This window comes from Camelus ferus, chromosome 4, assembly GCF_009834535.1.
Source record: "Camelus ferus isolate YT-003-E chromosome 4, BCGSAC_Cfer_1.0, whole genome shotgun sequence".
Taxonomy (NCBI): Eukaryota; Metazoa; Chordata; class Mammalia; order Artiodactyla; family Camelidae; genus Camelus; species Camelus ferus.
This window is the reverse complement of record NC_045699.1, coordinates 51185649-51208471: the sequence shown is the minus strand read 5'-3', so window position 1 is coordinate 51208471 and position 22823 is coordinate 51185649. Positions and strand designations below refer to the sequence as shown.

The 22823-nt window shown below is 37.0% G+C and overlaps 1 protein-coding gene across 7 annotated transcripts in view; it reads right to left on the bottom strand.

Annotated features, from left to right (window-relative positions):
- Positions 1 to 22823, bottom strand: part of FKTN (fukutin) — an 80062-nt gene that overhangs the window by 19080 nt on the left and 38159 nt on the right. For 5 of the 7 annotated variants that reach the window (XM_032478116.1, XM_032478115.1, XM_032478120.1 and 2 more), the window contains one exon: positions 3969 to 9564. In XM_032478116.1, coding sequence (XP_032334007.1) covers positions 9351 to 9564 — 214 coding nt within the window. In that variant the 3' untranslated portion in view covers positions 3969 to 9350. Of the gene's footprint in view, positions 1 to 3968; positions 9565 to 22823 lie in introns of those variants that run through there. The other 2 variants (XR_004319376.1, XM_032478119.1) reach the window with 1 other exon arrangement.

Here is a 22823-nt window from a genome sequence, read left to right as displayed (position 1 = left end):
TTACCTCACAAAGTTAGAAACTTTGGTTTCCTTGTGATGAGAACTTTTAAGATCTTTCTCTTAGCAACTTCCAAATATACAATACAGTACTGTTTACTACAGTCATCATCCTGTTATTTACATCCCCAGAACTTATTTACAACTGAAATTTTGTACCTTTTGACCACCTTCACAATTACTCCAGCCCCTACTGCCTACTTCTGGCGACCACTAATCTGTTCTGCTTTTTGAGTTTGGTTTTTTGATTTTTTTTTTTTAGATTCTACATATGCGGTCATATAGTATGTCTTTCTCTGTCCTATTTTTCTTAACGTAATGCCCTCAAGGTCCACCTATGTTGTCACAAATGTCAGGATTTCCTTCTGCCTTGTGGCTGAGTAATATTCCACTCCATATATACGCCACATCTTATCCATTCATCTGTTGATGGACACTTGGGTTATTTCCATACCTTGGCTATTGTAAATAAAGCTGCAATGAGCAGGGGCTGCAGCTATTTCTTCAGGATAGTAATTTCAGGTCCTTGGACTATACAACCAGAAGTGAGATTGCTGGATCATGTAGTTCTACTTTTAATTTTTTTAAGGAAACTCCATACGTTTTCATATGAAGTGGCTTGTATCAATTTATATTCCCACAATAGTGTACAAGTTTTTCCTTTCTCCAACCACATCCTCACCTGCACTTGTTAGCTCTCGTCTTCTTGCTAACAGCCATTCTAACGGGTGTAAGGTGATATCTCATTGTGGTTTTGATTTGCATTTCCCTGATGATTAGTGATGTTGAGCAACTTTGCATATATTTGTTGGGCATTTGAATATCTCCCTTGGAAAAATGTCTATTCAGTTCCTTTGCCCATTTTAAAAATTGGATTTTTTTTTTTTTGCTATTGACTTGTATGAGTTCCTTATATATTTTGGATATTAATCCCTTATTATACATGTGATCTGCAAATATTTATTTCCAACTTGTAGGTTGCCTTTCATTTTGTTGATTGTTTGCTGTGCAGACGTTTTTGTTTGATGTAGTCCCACTTGGTTATTTTTGCTTTTGTTGACTGTGCTTTTGGTGTCATATCCAAAAAAATCACTGACAAGACCAATGTCAAGGAGCTTTTTCCCCGCGTGTTCTAGGAGTTTTATAATTTCAGGTTTCACGTGTAACTTTTCAATCCATTTGGAGTTAATTTTGTGACTGGTGTGATGTAGGAATCTGGTTTCATTCTTTTGCATGTGACTCTTCAAACTTTCCCAGCCCCACTTATTGAAGAGACTGTATTTTCTCTATTGAGTATCCTTGGCTCTCTTGTCAAATATTAGTTGACTGTGTATGCGTGGGTTTATTTCTGGGTTCTCAATTCTGTTCCACTGAACTATATGTCTGTTTATGCCAATACCATACTGTTTTGATTACTATAGCCTTATAATATAGTTTGAAATCAGGAAATATAATACTTCCAGCTTTGTTCTTCTTTCTCAGGATTGCTTTGGCTATTGCTTTTGGCCATTTGTCTAACAATACTGAACATCTTTTTAATGTATTTATTTGCCAGTTGTATATCCTTTCCACTGAAATGTCTGTTCATGTCTTTTGTTCACTTTTTTAAAAACATTTTTTGAGTTATAGTCATTTTACAATGTTGTGTCAAATTCCAGCGTAGAGCACAATTTTTCAGTTATACATGAACATACATATATTCATTGTCACATTTTTTTTTCGCTGTGAGCTACCACAAGATCTTGTATATATTTCCTTGTGCTATACAGTATAATCTTAATTATCTATTCTGCATATGCCTGTCAGTATCTACAAATTTTGAAATCCCAGTCTGTCCCTTCCCCACCCCCCACCCCCTTGGCAACCACAAGTTTGTATTCTATGTCTATGAGTCTGTTTCTGTTTTGTATTTATGTTCTTTATTTATTTATTTTTAGATTCCACATATGAGCGATCTCATATAGTATTTTTCTTTCTTTCTGGCTTACTTCACTTAGAATGACATTCTCCAGCGACATCCATGTTGCTGCAAATGGCATTATGTTGTCATTTTTATGGCTGAATAGTACTCCATTGTATAAATATATCACATCTTCTTTACCCAGTCATCCGTTGATGGACATTTAGGCTGTTTCCATGTCTTGGCTATTGTAAATAGTGCTGCTATGAACACTGGGGTGTAGGTGTCTTTTTGAAGTAGGGTTCCTTCTGGATATATGCCCAGGAGTGGGATGACTGAGTCATATGGTTAAGTCTATTCCTAGTCTTTTGAGGAATCTCCATACTGTTTTCCACAATGGCTGCACCAAACTGCATTCCCACCAGCAGTATAGGAGGGTTCCCTTTTCTCCACAGCCTCTCCAGCATTTGTCATTTGTGGACTTTTGAATGATGGCCATCCTGGCTGGTGTAAGGTGATTACCTCATTGTAGTTTTGATTTGCATTTCTCTGATAATTAGTGATACTGAGCATTTTTTCACGTGCCTATTGATCATTTGTATTTCTTCCTTGGAGAATTGCTTGTTTAGGTCTTCTGCCCATGTTTGGATTGGGTTGTTTGTTTTTTTCTTATTGTGTCGTATGAGCTGCTTATATATTCTGGAAATCAAGCCTTTGTCTGTTTCATCGTTTGCAAAAATTTTCTCCCATTCCATAGGTTCATTTTATTTTACTTATGGTTTCCTTTGCTGTGCAGAAGCTTGTAAGCTTCATTAGGTCCCATTTGTTTATTCTTGCTTTTATTTCTATTGCTTGGGTAGACTGCCCTAGGAGAACATTTTTGAGATATATGTCAGATAATGTTTTGCCTATATTTTCTTCTAGGAGGTTTATTGTATCTTGTCTTATGTTTAAGTCTTTGATCCATTTTGAGTTGATTTTTGTATATGGTGTAAGGGAGTGTTCTAGCTTCATTGTTTTCCATGCTGCTGTCCAGTTTTCCCAACACCATTTGCTGAAGAGGCTGTCTTTATTTTATTGTATATTCTTGCCTTCTTTGTCGAACATTAGTTGACCAAATGTTCATTTTCTAATTGGATTTTTTTAAGTGTTCAGTGTTCAGTTTCTTTAATACATCCTAGATACTAGTCTTCTATCAGATATGTAGTTTGCAAATATTTCCTCCTAGTCTGTAGCTTGATTTTTCATCCTCTTCTTGTAAGCTTTTGCAGAGCAGCAGTTTTCAATACTGATAAAGTCCAATTTATCTAATTTCTCCTTTTATTGATTGTGCTTTTGGTGTTAAGTCTAAGAAAGAACTATTTTCCTAGCCCTGGATCATGAAAACTTTCTCCTTTTCGTTTTCCTTTAGAGTTTCTTGGCTTTACATTTTATATTTAAGTATATGATACACTCACTTTGAGTTCCTTTTTGTATAATGCATGAAGTTCTCTCTCTCCCACCTTTCTTTGGCCTATGGCTGTCCAATTGCTCTAGCACCAATTGTTCAAAAGGTTATCCTTCCTCCATTGAATTGCTTCTGCACTTTTGTCAAAACTGCACATTTGTATGTCAATTTCTGAGTTCTTTTTTTCTGCTCCGTTGATCTATGTGTTTATTATTTTACCCAAACCATTTTGTCTTGATTACTGCATTAGTTTGCTTGGGCTGCCTGACAAACTGAGTATCACAGACCCGGTAGCTTAAAACAGAAATTTATTTTCTCACAGTTCTGGAGGCTAGAAGTCCAAGTATTGGCAGGATTGGTCTCTTCTGAGGGCTTCTTTCCTTAGCTTGTGGATGGCCATCTTCTCCCTAAATCTTCCCATGGTCTTCTCTCTGTGCCTGTCTGTATCCTAATCTCTTCCTATAGGGACACTATTCATCTTGGATTAGGCCCACCCACATGATTTATTTTACCTTAATTTTAGAAGTACTGTACTGGTGGCAAGATTACTATCTTACTAGGTTGTTTATGAAATTTAGTGGCTGTTATTTCCACTTCCAGCTTCAAAAATAAACACAAAACATCTCAAGTGATTAGAAAAATTTTATTCATCATCTCAAACTGGATTATATATTATAAATTCTGATCAAAATAAAAATATTAAAGGTATTTTCAGTAGTACCACAAAACTATTTGTACCTGAAGATAAAATCAAGGGTAAACTGGTAAACATACACTGAAATTTACTCATGTTTAAAATATCACTTTGTTTAGAAAATTCACAAACATGTTTTTCTGGTTATGATGTGGGACCCACAGGTAGCTACATATGACTTTCATTTATCAAACACATGAACTATTCCCCATGCTCTGAATGAGTCATCAGAAGGCTAAAAAAATCTCGTTATTTTTTAAAATGGTACATGAGACAGTAGTTTATTGTTTTATAGAACAAAATACAGTACTTCTAATTCTCATACTGCCTTTCAACCCCACTGTGAAAGTTGCTCATAAGCACATAGCCGTTTGGCTGGCTCATAGGTTCCTACATAATATCGGCATTGGGTTGGGTTGGGGGATAGCAAGGAAGGCATTCTGAGACAGAAGTTCTGAGAATATAGAAGCAGAGATTTCTCTTTAGAAATATGTATACTTTAGCACAGGTCCTGTACAAAAGGTATCACTGTTGAATTGGTCTGTTGACTTATAAACTATAACCAGGATTTCAGTCTGCTTTGGAGCAGCTTGTTTGCTTATTTGTTTGTTTGTTTACTTAATGGAGGGACTAGGGGTTGAACCCAGGACCTCGTGCATGCTAAGCATACACTCTACCACTGAGCTATCTCCTTCCCACTGGAGCAGCTTAAAATAGCGTAATAGCATCACATACCCTGTCGATTCTTGCCTAGTTGAGATAGAAACACAAATCTGGGCAAAGAAGGTAGAAGTGAGTGTTTTCAGTTCTCCTTTATTAATACTGACACAGGCATTCATCAGTATGGATACTTAAATGAAATCAAGTATTCCAGGTTCTCTCCCCTTCCAAATCATGGTTTATGTCTGATTTTGGCTAGGCAGAGATTTACTAACAAGGAGGTGAGGGTCTGCCTCCAGGAAAAGCTAGAAAATTGAAAAAGAAGTCCAGGGCAGAGTGGGCACCAAACCTAGGGCAGCACAGAGAGTGAGCTGCTTGGGACCCAGGAACTAGGTAGCATATGGCATGGCATAAGGAGACCCTAGAAGATAACACAGTGACCAATAAAATGAAAATACATGTTCTATTCAGAGAAGCAGGCAACTTGGTAATATCTCTGAATTCATAAACCATACAATTTGTCCTTTGCCTTGTTACAATAAAACAATTTTTTCCCTAAGCAAATTCAGTCATGAATTCATTCATTCAGCAACTTACTTGTGAGTAAGATTGTGTCCTACCATAGTTTCTTTAATCCCATTTGAAGAATAATTTTAAAAAGGACTTGAAAGTAAGAAATGGAACATTTTTTGAGTACTCACCTGATCCTAGATCTGACATTAAGCACTTTATATTTCATTTAATTCTAACCAAAAACCCTTAGAAGTATCCATCATTTCCCCAAGTCACTCATGTGGAACTTGAGGCCAGGAGGGCCCCCACCACAAATTCCACACAGTGAAGCTGGGATTCCAACTCACGCCTAATTCAAAAGTTTGCAGCCCTTTTATGTTAACATGCCACTTTCCCTAAGTAAGATGTCAGAGGTGACTAGCCTGGGTCCTAATGACAGAGAAAGAGGAGGAGGAAACAAAAACAGCCACCGCAACTTTCTTCAGAGAAATCTTTTTGAGTGGTCAGGAACTAGAGTTTCCTCCACGTTTTAAAGTGTTTACAAATGATGATTACATGTTAGAAGGTGGGAACACGGCACTTTCTCTGACAGTAGGTTTTGAGGGGAAATTTCCCCTGGGGATTTGTAACACTGAAAATGAAAGAACTGTTCATTTTCCAGAAGGTGAAACTAGGGGGAGACTTAGGAACACTTGAAGCCTTAGGCTTTTGACACTGGGTGAGAGTTCAGGCTGGACTGTGGGAATTCATTCCCACTGTGTTTCCCAGATGCAGCTCTGGTCCCCAGCCTCTAAACCCCTGCTTTCCTATCTCACATCTTGCTCTCCTGTGTGCCATTTGAAGCTTTGTAGCCTGTACAGCTAGAAACAATGGTTTATGGTCAGAAAGAAAAAAATAAATAAGTGAGCACAATCTATTCTCAATTACTTGCATCCATAAGAGAGTATCGATAAAGAGGAAGAGAACGCACCCTTCAGAAATGGGCACTTAGCAGACTGATCCTAATATTAAGAGTATGATGGTCAAAGGCTGATGCCTCCAAACATGAACGGTTTCACGTTTTGGAGATAAGGTATTTTTCAGATAAAGGTATGACGACAGTGTAAGCATTTTGGACGAGAAAGAAATACTCCTCCTTTGTTGCCTCAGGCTCTCAATCTGAGCAGAAGATATTAAGTGGGGAAAGGCAAAAACATCCTGGAAGCTCCTCTGTCAAGCATGTCAAGCAGGGTTAAAGATGCTGTGGTGTGATCGATGAAACACTCACGTGCTAGAACTCATGGTTCTCTTGAGTGAGGGCCTCAACTGCTTCTTGCTCAAATCACTCCTTTCTGTTCTTTTTCATTGAGCCATAAAATAAATGTTGCAGTGAGGCCCCCTCTGGCTTTTAAGATTCAAAAGCTGGATGATTTTCACCTGAGTGCTAACTTGTTTTGGGGGGAATGGTGGCAGACATTCTGCCATCTAGTGGTCATATTTCAGGGTTTGTCCCACTGCCCAGCTTCTCAGGGATACTCAATTTGGAGAACTGAGGTTTAACTCGAGGGTCCAGAGGTCAGCAGCTGCAGCAGAGGAGAGAAGGACAGTGCTCCCTGCTTAGAGAAGGTCCGAATGGCCACCTGGCTGTCAACTGAGAAGTTGTCTATCTTGTCTCTCAGGACCTCTCTGGGAACATCCATGGGTGCCTAGCTTCCTACAAGTTAATATAAGAAGTTTTCTCCTGGCAAGGCAGGCAAACTGTACCTGGAAATGGTCAGATTAGGAGAATTATTGTTGGAATAGTCACGTGAGGAAAGAAAGGTGATCTGATGAGGTGTTGATGGTGGAGCCAAGGTCTGTGGACACTGAGCAGAGTGTAATGGTTAAGGAGCATAGGATGAAGTATAACTGAATCTGTATCAGAGCAAGCCTGGTCTTCAGAGTTTGGGAAAAGGTTTCATTCTCCCAAGGGAGGGTAGGACCCAAGATCTGAAGCCTGTGAAACCAGAAGACAGTCAAAAAGGTGTTCTTAGAGTGGTCTATGGAGGGAAGGATTTGGAACCTCTGTCAATGCGGCCAAGAAAGCTTAGATTTTTGAACACTTCAAGACCTTGGACTCCAGGGACATATAAAAAAATAATAATAATCTAAATAGGGTATGAGCAAGACCCCCTGGAAAACAGTGGGAGTCCCAGTTTGAAATGGGCAGAAACATGTAGTTTATGCACTTTTGGACACTAAGCATGAGCAAATGGTCCTCACGAAACAGGGTAGATTTTGCTCAGGAACACTAGTATTTATTTGTTATATTTTTTTCAACCATGAAAAAAAATTAGGTTCAGCTATTTAGAATTTGGGTCTGATTCCTTTGGGCTGATTTTGTAGCAAAGAGAAAGCTCATTACAATGGCCTGTCATCTGGGGACAAGTTTACTCGTAATCTATAAAGGTCCCTGAAAACGTTATGTTATTTATGAAAAGACCTAATAACTATTCACTGAAAGCTCATCCTAAGAGAGGAAGGTCACTGGTTATCATTTATCGAAAAAGTTTTGTTGTTTTTAGAATTTGGAGTGGGTTAGCTGTAGGTTGTAGGTTTCCCCAGCTCTGTTCTTGGGAAAACCATCAGCCCATTCTCTCGGACCTTCTGGTTTCCATTTCTGACATCTGCATTATCCTCTAGTTTTAGAGGGAAATCTGCCAATCTGGTCCACAAAGTAGTCGTAAGCAGCCTAGATACAATGCAGGACTTAGCTTCCTTTCCTGGAGAAAGAAAAAGGTAGCAGTGCTTACTGTACCTACATGTTCCTCCCCCTGTCACTCAGAATACATAATTACAGTGACTCTTGAAGAGATGGGGAGACACAGCCATCTCAGCCCACTCAGGGATGAGTGGAAACTGGAGGGTTTCAGAGTGGGTGGAACTTGATAAAGTAGGGATGTCTGAGTTCTTGCCCCATCAACAGTCAATAGACAGAACAACTAGGAATGGATACAAAGTTTACAAACACTATGATCTGGGGTGGGGGACAGCTGTCAGGTTTGCCATTTATCTTCACTTTGCAGTCCTGATGTAGTGTTGGAAAAGGAGAGGGAACAGGTAGGTTTACATACCATTTAAATTGGTTTACAGACCGTAAGTGAAAGATATGGAGCTGTAATTGATGAATGAGTAAGCTGGAGGGCACATTTAGAAAAATTAGAGGTATTTCTATTAATATTTTAGTGTTAACATTAAAATTGGGAGTACAAGGATTATAAACTCAGAAAATAGCAAATGTCCATGAGTTGCTCATATTTTTACCTACTGATCAAGAATGAAATAAGGGAGATAAGTTTTATGAAATCATAACCCTTTCAAAATCATGTCTGGTAGCGTGGTCTCACTTGAGTGATTTGTCAACAAGTGCTATCAGAGGTCAATGAAAATATTCTCACAGTGGCTGGAAACTTCAGCATCACACAAGTATAAGCTTTCTTTTCACTTCAGATATGAAAACAGAAGGTCTATGGAATTGTACGTATCTTTGACAAGGCTAGAAACCAGCTCTCATTCTCTTATACTATGCCCTGTGCTCTGAATCAATCCCACATCAGGTTGCCCGCTGCTTGTAAAATGAATCTGCTAGCATCTTTTCTTGACGTCACCTGACATCTGTTCCCTTGAACGTTAACTCAGCCTCCACAACCTTAAAGGTAGCACCAACATACAAGCTTAAACGAGTTATTATTTTTTTTTTACTAGCATATCCTTCCTTAGCTGTGCCTGGCAAGCCCATCTTCCAATACAAACATCTAACATTCTGAAAGCACTTACAGAACACATCATATTCTATATAAGCTCTTCAAAGGGTGAGGGTGTCTCTGTCAAAGGAAAACTGGGGTGCTTACCAAAGGGAAAAAAAAGAGGCAGGCATCTGGATCATTCATCTCTGCTTTTCCACTGTAACCTAGCATTGTACCTGACACATGGAGACTCCTTAATAAACGTAAAATGATGGAATTAAATCAGATGGCTCAGGAGTTAGGACTCCCTCTGTGTCTTCGAACTTGTAATTTTTCTTTGGCTCCTACTCACGTTTGACAAATAGACATCCATCTTTTTAAACAGTCATCTACCTTTTTTGCAGGAGGGGAGTTCTACCATTGCAACCTGCTGTCTCAGTACAACTGGATAACCTCATCCCACTCAGAAATAGGCCAGATTCCATTGGGCTGCACATTGGGGGGAGAGTGCTTCCAGTCCCATGTCTTCACAGGAATCTTCCAAGTCTTACCATAGTTGGCTTCGATGTACTTGATGGTTTCACAGGGCACATGAACCTTCATGTCTACAAACTCAGTCCAGCACAGAGTAAACTTGGGAAACAGGTATCTGTAGCAAAAAGGCAATGCAGAGAGGAGTTAGGCTTCAGCAGCAGGAGTTTTAGCTAAGGACCCCACTGCTGGTGTACTGTTGGCCGAAGGACAGTCCTCTTCCACTAAATAGCTTTGGGGATAGGTAGAGGGGACCTTTTGTTGTTTTTGACTATCCAGTGTCCCTTTCCTCTTCCCATGTTAAAGCACCTGGTATCCCTTCCCTATTCCCAGCTCATTAAGTTTCAGGAGGGGCCGACCCCACTCCTAGGCTCCAGAAACTGGTTAAAAAAACACTTAGGCGTAACCAGTAATTTATAGTGATTGGATCAGGGATGGGAATTTATACAAATTAGGCAAATGAAAGTCAGCCTTGGAATTTCTTTTGGAAGATTGAGGGAAGAAGTGTTCTTTTTCTGAGGCTTCTAAGCTGGTAGGATGGAAGCTGAGCACTACTGGTGGGTAAGACCCTCTCTATGTTGGATTTTGAGCAAAGGTTCACAACCCCTCCAGCCCTTTCCCTCCCCACCACCCACAAATGCAGGAAAAGAGATTTAATGCTTGGGTGTCCTGCACTTCAACAATACTTCTCTTAAAGGAAACAGCTATACAAACCACCTTCTTCCAGCCCTGCCTTTTATTTTATCCCCATTTTTATGTCTCTTCTCAGCCCCAAACCTACTTTTTTCTTGCTTATTTTTAATAGGTTACGCATCATTAAATCCTCATGAAATTCAAACTGCTAATAAAAGAAACTAACTGAAGAACACTAAAATAAACAGCACACATGCAAGGTGAAATCTTTTCCTTCACAGCGTGGACTGCTCAGGGAATCAGAGCACGCATGACTCCAAGCTGTACTCCCAGCCTTCCCCTTGGTTCCATCCCTCGTGTGAACCCACCTTTTTTTTGCCTTTATTTCTTTCATATCAAATGCTGAAGAATATCTCCAAGTTAGCCCAAGGAATATTAGTTAAAACGAGTTTAACTCAATTTACAGCACAATTACTCTGATTGGTAAATAAGTTTCAGAAATCATACCAAAACATGTCTCTTAAAGGTACTCTGGATCAGCAGATGAAATTCTATGCATTACAAGGGAAAGCTAAAACTAGCAGGTTTTTTAGACTTGAGTTTATATTATAGCCCTATATTCTGTGTTGCTGTTTTCTGAGAAATGGTTTTTCTCTTCACAACACGGGAAGAACTTTCAGTTATGAGATTTGAAGTGGCAATAGAAGATATCACAGAGATTTAAAGTATCAGAGGATTAAAGAAAAAAGGAACAGAGAAAAACCAGATGCCAAAGTGTAATCATACTGTAGAAATGGGATCTCACTGGGATGTTCTCCAAGGAAAGGTCACTCTCATATATTTGGCTTTTGAGTATCATATTTTACCGCCAGATGAACATGAAGCCATAGATGAAAATGAGAGGCTGAACAAATTCTAAAGAAAGCAACAAGTCCCTTCTACCCAAACCAATGGGTGCTGGCAGTTAATAGACAATCCCAGCTGGCTTCTGTGAAAAGAAGGCCACAGCACATCTCAAAGCTGAGGAAGAAATAGGATACAGCATAGCTCCACCATCTGCTGGTCCCAATTTTACTCTGCACACTCATATTCATGGAATTGCTTATTTTGTCATCAGACATATCCATCCATCACCAGCCGTCACCCTCCCCAATCAGATGCTGGTCAGCAAAATGTCCACCTGTCCCACCCTATCAAGTTGACACACTGAAGTTGAAATGAGGCAGAAATCATGGTCTATCTCATAATACAGGCCAAGAAACTTCTCTCTTAAATATTAGCCCCGGCAGTCTCATCAAAGAGGTGAAAGAAAGAAAAATCACAGGTTCAGGACAGATAGGGTGGGGGTGAGAATACTACAGATTTTATAAAGGTCTTTATAAAATGAAATGTTAAAAGCTTTCATTGAACAATGAAAGATTTATGAACAAAAACAAAACATTTAAAATATACAAACAATGTTAAAATGACTCAAAGGCAATTCAAATGTTAATTTTTGTTCCTAAATAGAAACATCCCTAAACTCTTTGTGGTTTTCTTTTCACCAAATAATTTTCAGTCCTCTCAGCAAAAAGAAAATTCCAGCTTCCTAGGAGTAGGGGAAGATAAACCATAAAATGTGAAAACTGATTGTAAAATGGGATTTGTGGAGAGGAAGCGGGGGGAAGGGGGTGGGGAAGTGAATCAGAACAGCACATGCCATGTACTCTGTCCAGGTTACCAGTTAATAACGACTGAGACTAAAATACACCATGGGTCTGCAACGTTACCTTAGCTTTTAAAGCCAAGATTAAGTCCTGCTAAGCAGCTTGTACTTCAAAGCTCTGAGATAGGATCCAAAATGTGAAGAGACTTAAATTATCTAAGCAACCCCAAATTAGAATATAAATTCAAGGGATCTTATCACATATACAAAAAGTCCTTCCACTCATTTTCTAGTTCATACGACTTTTACTTCATTTTTTTTTTTACAAAAAAAAGCCAGTAGTCAGAATTATGAGTTAATTAGAGTAGACCATTTTTTCCCTCACAAACATCCTTAAAATCTGTAAAACTACTTATTGGTGGTTGGATAAAGTAATTTCATCGGTTTAATTGTACAGCCTTTAAACATTATTGCTAAATGAAAACACTGTTTTTATTGCTAGGAGTTAGCTAGGCTAGGTGAGATAGAGACACCATCAATTAGAACTAAATCTGACCTTTTTAAACACAGTGCATTAGACTCTGGAGTTGGAACAGCAGAGCCATTTTTTTTTAAACAAGAATTTCCTGCAGAACAACACAAGTAGTTTATTCTCATTAACAATTTCATCTCTTAACTCTGAATTTCTTTTCCTTGTGTCATTCCAGTGCCTAAGCCCTCTAGCATACTGCTTAATAAAAGAAGGGACAGCACACATTTTCTTTTTCTTCTGATTTTAATAGAAAGGCTTCTAAATTTTTATTAAATACAATCGCTCACTAGGTTTTTGGTATATTCCTTTTATCTTCATCAGGTTAAAGAAATTTCAGATCCCTTTTATTCTAAGTTTATTGAAAGGCCTTTTGTTGTTGTGAATTATGAAATCATGTACTTTTTTCTCCCTCTAATCTTTAATCCTTTAGTGTTGAGAATTACACTAATACATACTATAAAATTTTATTCATTTGTGTTTCACTTAGGATATTTTCATCTGTGTTCACTAAGACAGTAATTTCCCTTAAAATTTTTTTTGGTACTGTCCAAGTCCAGTTTTGCTGTCAGTCATCAAAAGAAATACTTAAAAGTAGTTTTCTCTTTTCCTTTTTCTCCCAAAGTAAGTTTATAGTATAGGGAATAATCCATCCTGTGAAGGCATGGTAAAACTTTCCTGTAAACTTTCTAGGCCTTTTGGTGGGGACAAGAAGGGGAAAGGAAGATTTCTGATTAGTAAGTCAATTTCATTAATGAGTGTAGGTTATTTAGAGCTTCCTGAGTTGATTTTGATATTTATATTATTTCCAGAAAATTTCACCCTTTTCATTTTTTATCTAATTACTAAAGACTGTTGTCTTAGTATTTTGTTTTGAGTCAGTGTAACACAGTTGAGAGCATAAACCCTAAAGTCAGACATCCTAGGTTTGAGTATTGAATATTGCCCTTAATTTTACTTTTTTTTGGAATCAATCTTGCTAGATGTGTTCACTAGTTTTGTAGTTTATTTTTTTAAGAACCAGCATTTGGACTTGTTGATCTTTAATGTTATTTGTTTTTTTATTTCATTAATTTCTTCTCTTGGCTTCTTTCCTTCACTTTCCTTAGGTTGACTGTACTGTTCTTATAATTTCTTCAGCTGGATGGTTAATTTTTTTAAATCTATTTTTTCATACTTATTGCTTTGAAGGCAACAAGTTTACCTTTATTCTTTTAACCTCATGCTACAAGTTTTGATATGTAGTACATTCATTATCTTTTGAGTCTTAAGACTTTTGTAATTTCCACTATGATCTCCTTTTTAATTCATTAGTTAATAAAGAGGGCACTTTAAAGTTTCCACACATTTTAATGATGTCTTTTAACTGCTGATTTCTAATTCAGTTCCATTGTGTACATACAATGCCATTTTCTGAGATAATCACGTAGGTTTTTCCCTCTAATCTGTTAATGTGGAGAATTACACTCACACACACCCTCCACAAGATTTTTATTAATGCCTTCAAATGTATTGATTGCCTTCATGTTGTAGTATATGATCAACTTTTACAAATGCTCCATTTATAGTGGATAAGAAAGAATATTCACCATTTGCTGGATGAAAACTTTTATACATAGCAAATAAGCCAAGCCTGTTAATTGTATCCATATCTTCAATATTTTTACTAATTTCTTCTTTGCTTGAACTAGCAGGTTTTAAAAAGTATACCAAAATTTCCCACCATAATTGTGGACATGTCAAATATTCAGTAGAATTTCAACAGTTTTCAATTTATATATTTCGAGGCCATATTGTTAGTCATAAAGGTCATCAATGTTATTTCTTCTTGATGGTCTGTTTCTTCGAAAAATTATGTAGTGGGCCTTTTAATCCTTTAATATTCTTCCCCCACCGCCCCATAAAATTCTATTTTGTCTGATACTAAAATTACAGCACAGTTTTCTTTGGTTAATAATATTGGGGTCTATTTTTTCCATCTCTGTAATTTTCAACCTTCTTGTGTGATTCTGCCCTAGGTGTGTCTCTTCCAAGCATTTTATAGCTAAATTTTGTTTCCTATCTCATTTTGATAATTTGTCTTTTTATAGGTTAGTTTAATCTGTGAGTATTTATTAATAAATTATGTATTTGAATATATTTTGAATGCTAGAGCCAGACTGCCTGGGCTTAAATCCTGTCTTCACCAATTATTAGTTATATGACCTAGGTCAATCTCTTTGCACTTTGACCTCTTCATTTATAAAATGAGGGTATTAGCAGTACACCTCAGAGAGATGTCAGCATAGAATGCATAAAGTGCTCAGAATGAGTATCTCACACATACACAGTAAGTTCTACAACAGTGCTCTTTTATGATTATTTTTACGTTTTCAGTTTACCATACTTTTTCTTTGACTCATTTTTCCTACTTTCATTTGGATTGATAAAGGTTTATAAAAATTTTTGTTTGCTTGTTTGAAAGTTTAAAATAATTTCTATCAAGTAGTAATTACTGTTTATAACATTTATCATTTTTTAACATACATACTTCACTACAGCATTTTCTAATAAAGACTAAATGTAAGCAGAATCTCTATCTTCTTCCTAAACATGGGACTTAGTATACTTTATTCTTTGAACACTTAACAAATCACCTCTTTCTCAACTTATTTTTAATACATTGTCTTTTTTTTTTTAAAAAAAATAAAACAGGCAATGGCTAATAAATTTACTGTCATATTTTATCCATTTCTGTGTCGACCATTATTTGATAAATATCATGTCTTCCTCCTGGGTTCTTTATTAATTTTTTTAAAGTATTTTATTTATTTATTATGGTCTTTTAAAATTATTTTGGTGGGGGGAGGTATTTGGGTTTATTTATTTTTTGGAGGAGGTACTGGGGATTGAACCCAGGACCTCATGCATACTAAGCATGCGCTCTTCCACTTAAGCTATACCCTCTTCCCTCCCTTTCTAGGTTCTATAATAGATACTTAAGTGTGGATATGTGAAACATAAACTTTTTTAGTCTTCATACATTTGTAAATGTCTTCATCTTGACCTTCCTCTTCAGTATTAGTTTTAACTGTACATAACATTCTGAGTTGACAGTTTTTTCTCCTCAGCTTTTGGAAGACGTTATTCCACTGTCTTCTGTCCTCTACTGTTGCTGAGATATATTTGCTTTCCCTTCAGGAGCAATCTATTTTCTCTGAGAGCCTGTAAAACTATTGGTTTTGATATTATAGTTTCCTTAAGAAGTATCTAAAGGTAGATGTATTATGTATCCTGTTTGTCCTTAATTTTGAAATTCTCTTTAAATACTATTTCTCTTTCATTTACTCCATTCTCTTTTAGCTTAGCTGTATCTTTTAGACATACTCATCATTGTGTTTGGATCAAAGGGAATGTGGCTAAGTGAGGAATTACTGTGCCACATTAATTATAAGTCATCAGCATCAGTTTTGTCCATCGTTTTCTAAGCATTTCTAAGAATCAACTGTTGAAAACCAAAATTACAACATGTGACTAGTATTTTTTTTAACTATCTCTTCCATTAAACCTCTCACAATCCCACCACAGATTATACAGAAGCAAAAGGGATAATAAAGGAATGGCTAACATACTTCTCAGAGCCTGGGCTAGAATATAGTCTCTCTGAGGTCTGTCTTTTTTGATCCCATACGCCACTCCTGTCCCAAATTCCTAACATAATCTATCTATCTATCTATCTATCTATCTATCTATCTATCTATCTATCTATCTATCTATCTAATATATACATATATATAGCATATACATCTTATAAAATTCTATCCACTGAACCTTGTTTTTCCACTGACTTCCACTGTAAATTGAGTAATTCCATCTATCCTATTGACAAGCTCTGCTATGTAATCTCCATAGGAAGAACTAGTGAACTAGAAGAAATTTATGTCATCAATGAGTAGACAAATTAAAGCTTGTATGGATAGTTACCATTCAACACCTGAATGCACATACATAATGGCCTTATCAAAAACTATTCACTTAAAGCATGCCTGAAACTATTCTTTAAGGCCAGAGGACAAAGCCTCAGGACATTTTTATTTCTACTGCGTAATTTTCAAAAACTACATCTATAGCTCATCAACAAGTAATTAGACTCCAGCTGTACTTGCTTTGTCTCAGACAATTTTTGCAGGATTTCTTTTGGATATAGTAGACAATGAAAAAAGGAGATTAAGTTGTAATTTCAAATTTCATACTAAATATAAAAGGCTTCTTTTATTTCGATCTCAGATTACCCCATTTGTCCAATCAGATGCAAAAGGCTCCACGTTTATCCCTGCCATTAGGTCTGTCTTGATAGAATTCATGCCTTCTGGTACCAGATATCCTCCTGTTTCAACTCATGATCTTGAGCTCTTTTCTCTTTGCATCAATTTCCTAAGTCATAGAATTTTTTTTCTTTTTCAACCTTCTACATCAACTTTTTGGAGATGCAATTTACACATGATGAAATGCACCCATTTTAAGTTTTGACAGATGCATATACCTGTGCAACCACTACAATAATCAAGCTGTAGAACATTTCCAACATCCTGCTTCCCAAAGCTCCCTGTGCTCTTTGGCAGTCATGCAGTCAATCCATCCTGGCCCCTGGTGAGCAATGACCTTATTACATTCTCAATTGGTTTTGCGTGTTTTACAATTTCAAATAAATGCAGTTACACAGTATGTACTCTTCCCATCTGACTTCTTCCACTTAACATAATGTTTTGGAGATTCAGCTACATTACTGCATGTATCAGTAGCTGACTCCTCTTTATTTTTGAGTAGTATTCCATTGTTTGAACAGACCATGATTTGTTTATTTGGTCACCAAAAGATGGGCATTTGGGTTGTTCCCATTTTTTGGCTACTATGAATAAGACTGTTAGGAACATTTGTATAGAAGTCTTTTAGTGAAAATTTGATTTTTTTCTCTCAGGATACTAACTTATAGAATCCCTTGTAGAATTATATTCAAACAAGAAAATATATTACAGTCTTAAAAAATATAATTTACTTCACATAAGTGAAAGGCCTGCTATTTATTCATTCTGAGGTAATCTTTTCTTAAAAAAACAAATACAGCTCACTATATAAAGAACTGCCACTTCTATACATTGTATAAGTATACAATTACCATATAACATGCATTCAACATTCTTCCCTCCATGGTTTGGAGGTGTAATTAAGGAGACCTAAGACATAATCTACATGTTGTAAAATATAAAGATATAAACAGAGTAGGAAACATGACATCACTTTTAGAAAAGACGATGTTTTAAATGCACTCATGTAAAGAAATTATTCAAATTAGCCTTTTTGGCTTCACATCTGTACTAAAAAGTGTTTTACAAATGTATTTTTTGAGAGCTAACTATGGACACATAGTATCTAATCTATAGAGCTGAGAGAACCCATGAGTGGTGATTCAATAACTAACTCTAGTCTTTAACTTCCTGTGAAGCAGTGACAGAAAACTGGGGTGACTTAACTTTATGGCTTTGAGTCTCTAAAGGTGCTAGGTTGGATCAAATCATCAATCCAGTGTCACCCTTTCATCTTAAGGAAACACCTAACTGTAGACTGCACCTAAGAGGACCTGATCTTAGTTTCAAGTAGGGCTCAGGTCTCACTCGGCCTGACAGATTTACCAGGACTGATTCTACCTATAACTTAGAAAGGACAGACAAATCAGCAAAAGTACCCAAATACAGCATAAGAGAGATAAAGGGTAAAAAACCTATGGAAAGTCAGAGGAAGGGAGATTATTTCCAGTTAGAGGTCCTGAGGGGCAACTTCAGAATGGAGGCAACTCAGTGCCCTTGAAGGGAAGAACTGGGGCATGTGGTGATGTATGAAAACCTGGTACTACTAGTGACGTACTTAAAATCTTGGACTAAAATCAAGTTTCAAAAAGCCTGGTGTCTAAACGCAACGTGGTATCTTGGATTAGATTCTGGAGCAGAGAAAGGACATTAGTAGAGAAACCAGTGAGGTACAGATAATGTATAGAGTTCAGTTATTTGTAATGCACTGAGGCTAGTTTCTTGGTTGTGACAAGTGTACACGGTAACAATATGTTAACATTAGGGAAACTGGGTTACTGCATTCAGAAACTCATCTGCATTATCTTCATAACTTTTCTGTAAATCTAAAATTATCTCTAAAATTATCACAAAATTAAAAGTTTATTTTAAAAAAATAGGGAGGAGAAAAAGGCAAGTAGAATAAAGCATGCTGACAAAGAAGCCTGAGGAGGCCTGTACAGCTGCAAAGAGCGTTAAGGAGTCAAAGGAAAAGCAGGACAATATAGTCTTGTACTTTTACTCGGATCAGAACACGGCCCACTTACTTCTCTATTTCTCAGGCAACACAATCAAACAATAGTAATAATTCCACTTCTAGGAATCTAGTCAAAGAAATAATCCCTAATAAAGCTTTCACTTTATGTACAAAGACGCTAATAGAATTTTTTAATACTAAAAAAATGGGAACAATCTAAATAGAAAAATACTTCAGTAAACCCACTATTAGACCTTTCTCTATAGTCCTCCTAAGTCTACCTAACAAACTTCTCTCTTTTTATGCCACACACCCTTGCTGTTGTTTCTAGATAGAGTAGATTTGGTATCTTCACTATTCATGACACCTACTTCAATTACTGAATTGCTGATGGAGTACTTCAGGATGTTTTATGGTCTAGATTAGGAGATCCTTGAGAGCAGAAACTAAGTTACATTGACATCAGAATCCTTAGCACATAGCAGTTAGTAAATAAACTTTGCAGAAATGATATGTTAAATTATACTGGAGCCACACTTCGGTGACTCCAGTACCAAAGAAGACAAACCTGAATTTTTTGAAGATCTATACAATAAGCAGAAACTGCATGTATCAGAAGGTCTAAGGAACCCACAACTAGCCCCAGGCGTAGTGGATTTCCTGTTAGAGGATACAGAGGTAGCTGTATTACTCTGACAATGTCAATAAATAGAAGGGCTATTTTCACAGAGGGAGAATTAACACTATGATAGAGATCATGGTGACACTAACATTGGGTGTGGGTAAGAATATGGGCTCTGAAGTGATATGGCCCAAGGTCTGAGTCTTAACTCTGCCTTAATTTCCTCATCCATGAAATGCAGGGGATGATAAAACCTCCCTTATAAACTTGTGGTGAGGGTTAAACGAGGTGATGCATGTAAAAGCTTGGCATAGGGCATAGCACATGGTAAATATTCAATAAAAGTTAATTTTTATTATTACCATTATTATTGCCTCTACTTACATCAGCTGATTCAGATGGGAAGGAAAGAAATAACCCAAAGAAATCTGGGCAGCATCTGTAAGAACTGTGAAGTTGTGGAATGAAAATTTCACATTCTGGAGGCATGGTTAATATATTCATCACTTTTTATTACTGGTGATTAGAACTTGGAGGAGAAAAATAAGTATTTAAAAATTTAGACAATATTTTAAAATGCAATTCAGATTTTAGGTGAAGGAACAGATTTAGACTATGAACTGAAAATGGAGGGAATATGAGGCCTGGCAAGAAAATGCTTGCCCAGAGTAACTAATCCAAGATACCCCTGTGCTGGAAGTGCTATGCTTTGTGCCAGTGCAACACAGTGTACTAACAGTAACACGAGGCTAATACAGTAATGACAGTTGCAGCTGTAGCTAATACTTACACCTTACTTACTATGTGCCAGCTACTGTTACGCATTCCATGTATGAACTCATTTAACCTATTAACTCTTAGAAGAAAGCATTCAGGCTTAGAATTCAACAGGTCTAGAGTTAAATTTTGGCCCTACCATTCATGATCAGAGGATACTGAGCAAGCTATTTCACTTCTGTGAGCTTTAGTTTCCTCACATCTAACTGGGAGTGAGAATACCTAACCCACAGGGATACTGTGAGGATGATCTGAGATTATAAACATGAAGTACCTATCACAGTGCCTGGTTCCAGCAGATACCCTGGTAGCCATAGCTTAATCACTGCTATTAATATTGAAACTATTATTAAATCTTATAACCAAAAACATAATTCTGCAGGCAGAAAGAGTACAGTTTTGAAGGGGGAACTTTTTTTCCTTCCTTCCTGAGTTCAGCTTTTTTAAAAATAGTAAGCATTTCTATACTATCATTGTGCTTTTTCTCAGGATGATCTATACATGAATGAAAAGTAGAATATTATAAAGACAAAAAGACCCTTAGACTAGCTTTAAAGATTTTTTCCCCCTCTAGGAATAGTAGTGGTGAAAATTCTACAGTTCCTTAAAGTAAATAGTGCTGAAAAGAATGAAAATGGCATATGGCTGGGGGAAATCTTCCAAAGAAACTACTCTACACAACCACCCCCTGTTCTTTTCTCTGCCTTTTAAGGTCATGGTAACATGATAGAAAATCTGGGACTCACACCATCTGTCCAGACAGTTCTATCACTGCTCATTTCTCTCATTAAATAATCAGAACACTTCACACTTCCCAAACACTGCTACCATAAAGAGCAGTTAAAGCAGAATGAAAGAAGCTTTTCCTAGCCAGAGATGTAGTGGTTAGAAATGCAGTTCTTTTGAGGTTTGACATGGGATCGTGTCCGTGAGAAGAAAGAAAACTAAGTCGAGGTAGAAAATTTAAGAATAACAGGATTATAATACAAGCTCTAGAAATTACCTTTCTTAGAACAAAGGTGACATTTTCATATGAGTTCTCTAAGAAAAGATGTGGCAGTTTAATATAGAGATAATTATACAGGTTTCTGATCTATAAATTTCTCATAAGACTAAAAAGAGGAATAGTTTTCTTCACTATTACTACTACTGTTGAGAATATTAATAATAGTGGCTAATAATTACTTAGCACTCAGGACATGCTTAATTATCTTCAAATTCTTTTTGTGTATTAAGTCACTTAGTTCTCAAAATCACTCTATATAGCAATTTCTATTATTACTCCCATTTTACACTGGAGGAAACTTAAGTACAGAGGTTAAATAACTTGCCCAAGGTAACATTATTGGTAAAATGGAGAGCTGGGCTCAAAAGCAAGCTGGCTCCATGCCTTTAATTTCTATGCTATACTATCTTATAGCTGGAAAAAAAAATGCCTCTAAGTTATATATTAAATTTGGCATCTTTATCATATTTTGAATAAGCAAACTATAGCTAAATGTCAGAAATCCATTCACCTAAGCCACAGTGAGAGTGCCAATTATATATTCATTAAGTTACTAATTTGTCTCATAATCAGCACTTACTCAGTATGACAGTGTTTGTTATCATAAAGCAAAATAATTTCTTATGATAAATAAGTTTCAAGAATATTCTCTGGGGTCACTGTCAATTTGGGGACCCTTTATGACATTAAGAAAAGGGTCTGGATTACTCTCAAACCTGCAGAACAAATTTAACCTCACACGGAGACTCCCTGCCTTCACATAAAGATTCAGCGATCCCAGTAGGGTGTGTCTATGTACCCAAGAGAAACCAGTCTGAGTTTGGAATTCCTCTTCTGTGCTAAAGAACATTCCCCACTGTGCCCAGTGGCTCAAGTTTATTCAATGACAGAAGCTCCAATCTCAGCTACTTGGTACTACTGAGGTAAGTTTGTACTACTGGCCACATAACCACCAAAAGAATGGCAATAATGATAGTAATCATATTAGCAATCATATTAACAGTATTAAATAATAACAATGGCAACCACCATTTGTTGATAATAAGTGCTAAGCGTGACGCTAAGGGCCTCATACTGTCAGGTATACTAGGGAGGCAGTGGGGGTAGTGATTAAAAATATGAACTCTAGAGACAGGCTGCTGTCTGACTCCTTCACCTGCTCACTGTGATGTTGCACAAATGACTTACATTCACAGGGCCTCACAGAGTACGGCTGTTATGAGGATTAGATGTGTCAGTACATGCTAAATGCTCATTGTTGTGTCTGACACACAGTAGTGCTACTCAAATTTAATGCATGAGGAGATTAATGTTCAGAAAAGCTCACGGCCACAGGTTAGGGTGAAGCTGAGGTTTCCCGGGTCTGCCTGACTTGAGCCCATGCTCTTTGGGTTCTCCTTCCCATTCATTCTCTCTGTCTCTCAGAACTGAAAATAGGCCAACTGTATCACAAAGGGTACAGAGTTCCTCTAATGTCATTTTTGTCTTTTGTCATCCAGGAGTTTGACTGTGGCAGCATTTAAAAAAATGTTCAAAATGCCAGTCTAGCATACTGTGTTCCATCAATTGATTCAGAATTGAGATACTCTACCCACTGCAATTTTCCATCTGAATCCAAGTGCCTTAAGATCATAATTGGCAGTGTCTTTCCTTTCTTGGTTGAACATAAAATAATGGTATATCTTACGATATCACCTTACGTTTGACGATACGGTCGCTGTTAAGCCTGGTGAGTATCTTTTAAAGGATTAGCCCTAGGTCTCTGCTAAAGGCACTCCAGAGCCTGCTCAGCATTCATGACCTCAGCTCCATCCAATTCCAATTTCTTCAGTTAAACTTCCTTTCACCTTGACTATCTCCTTATC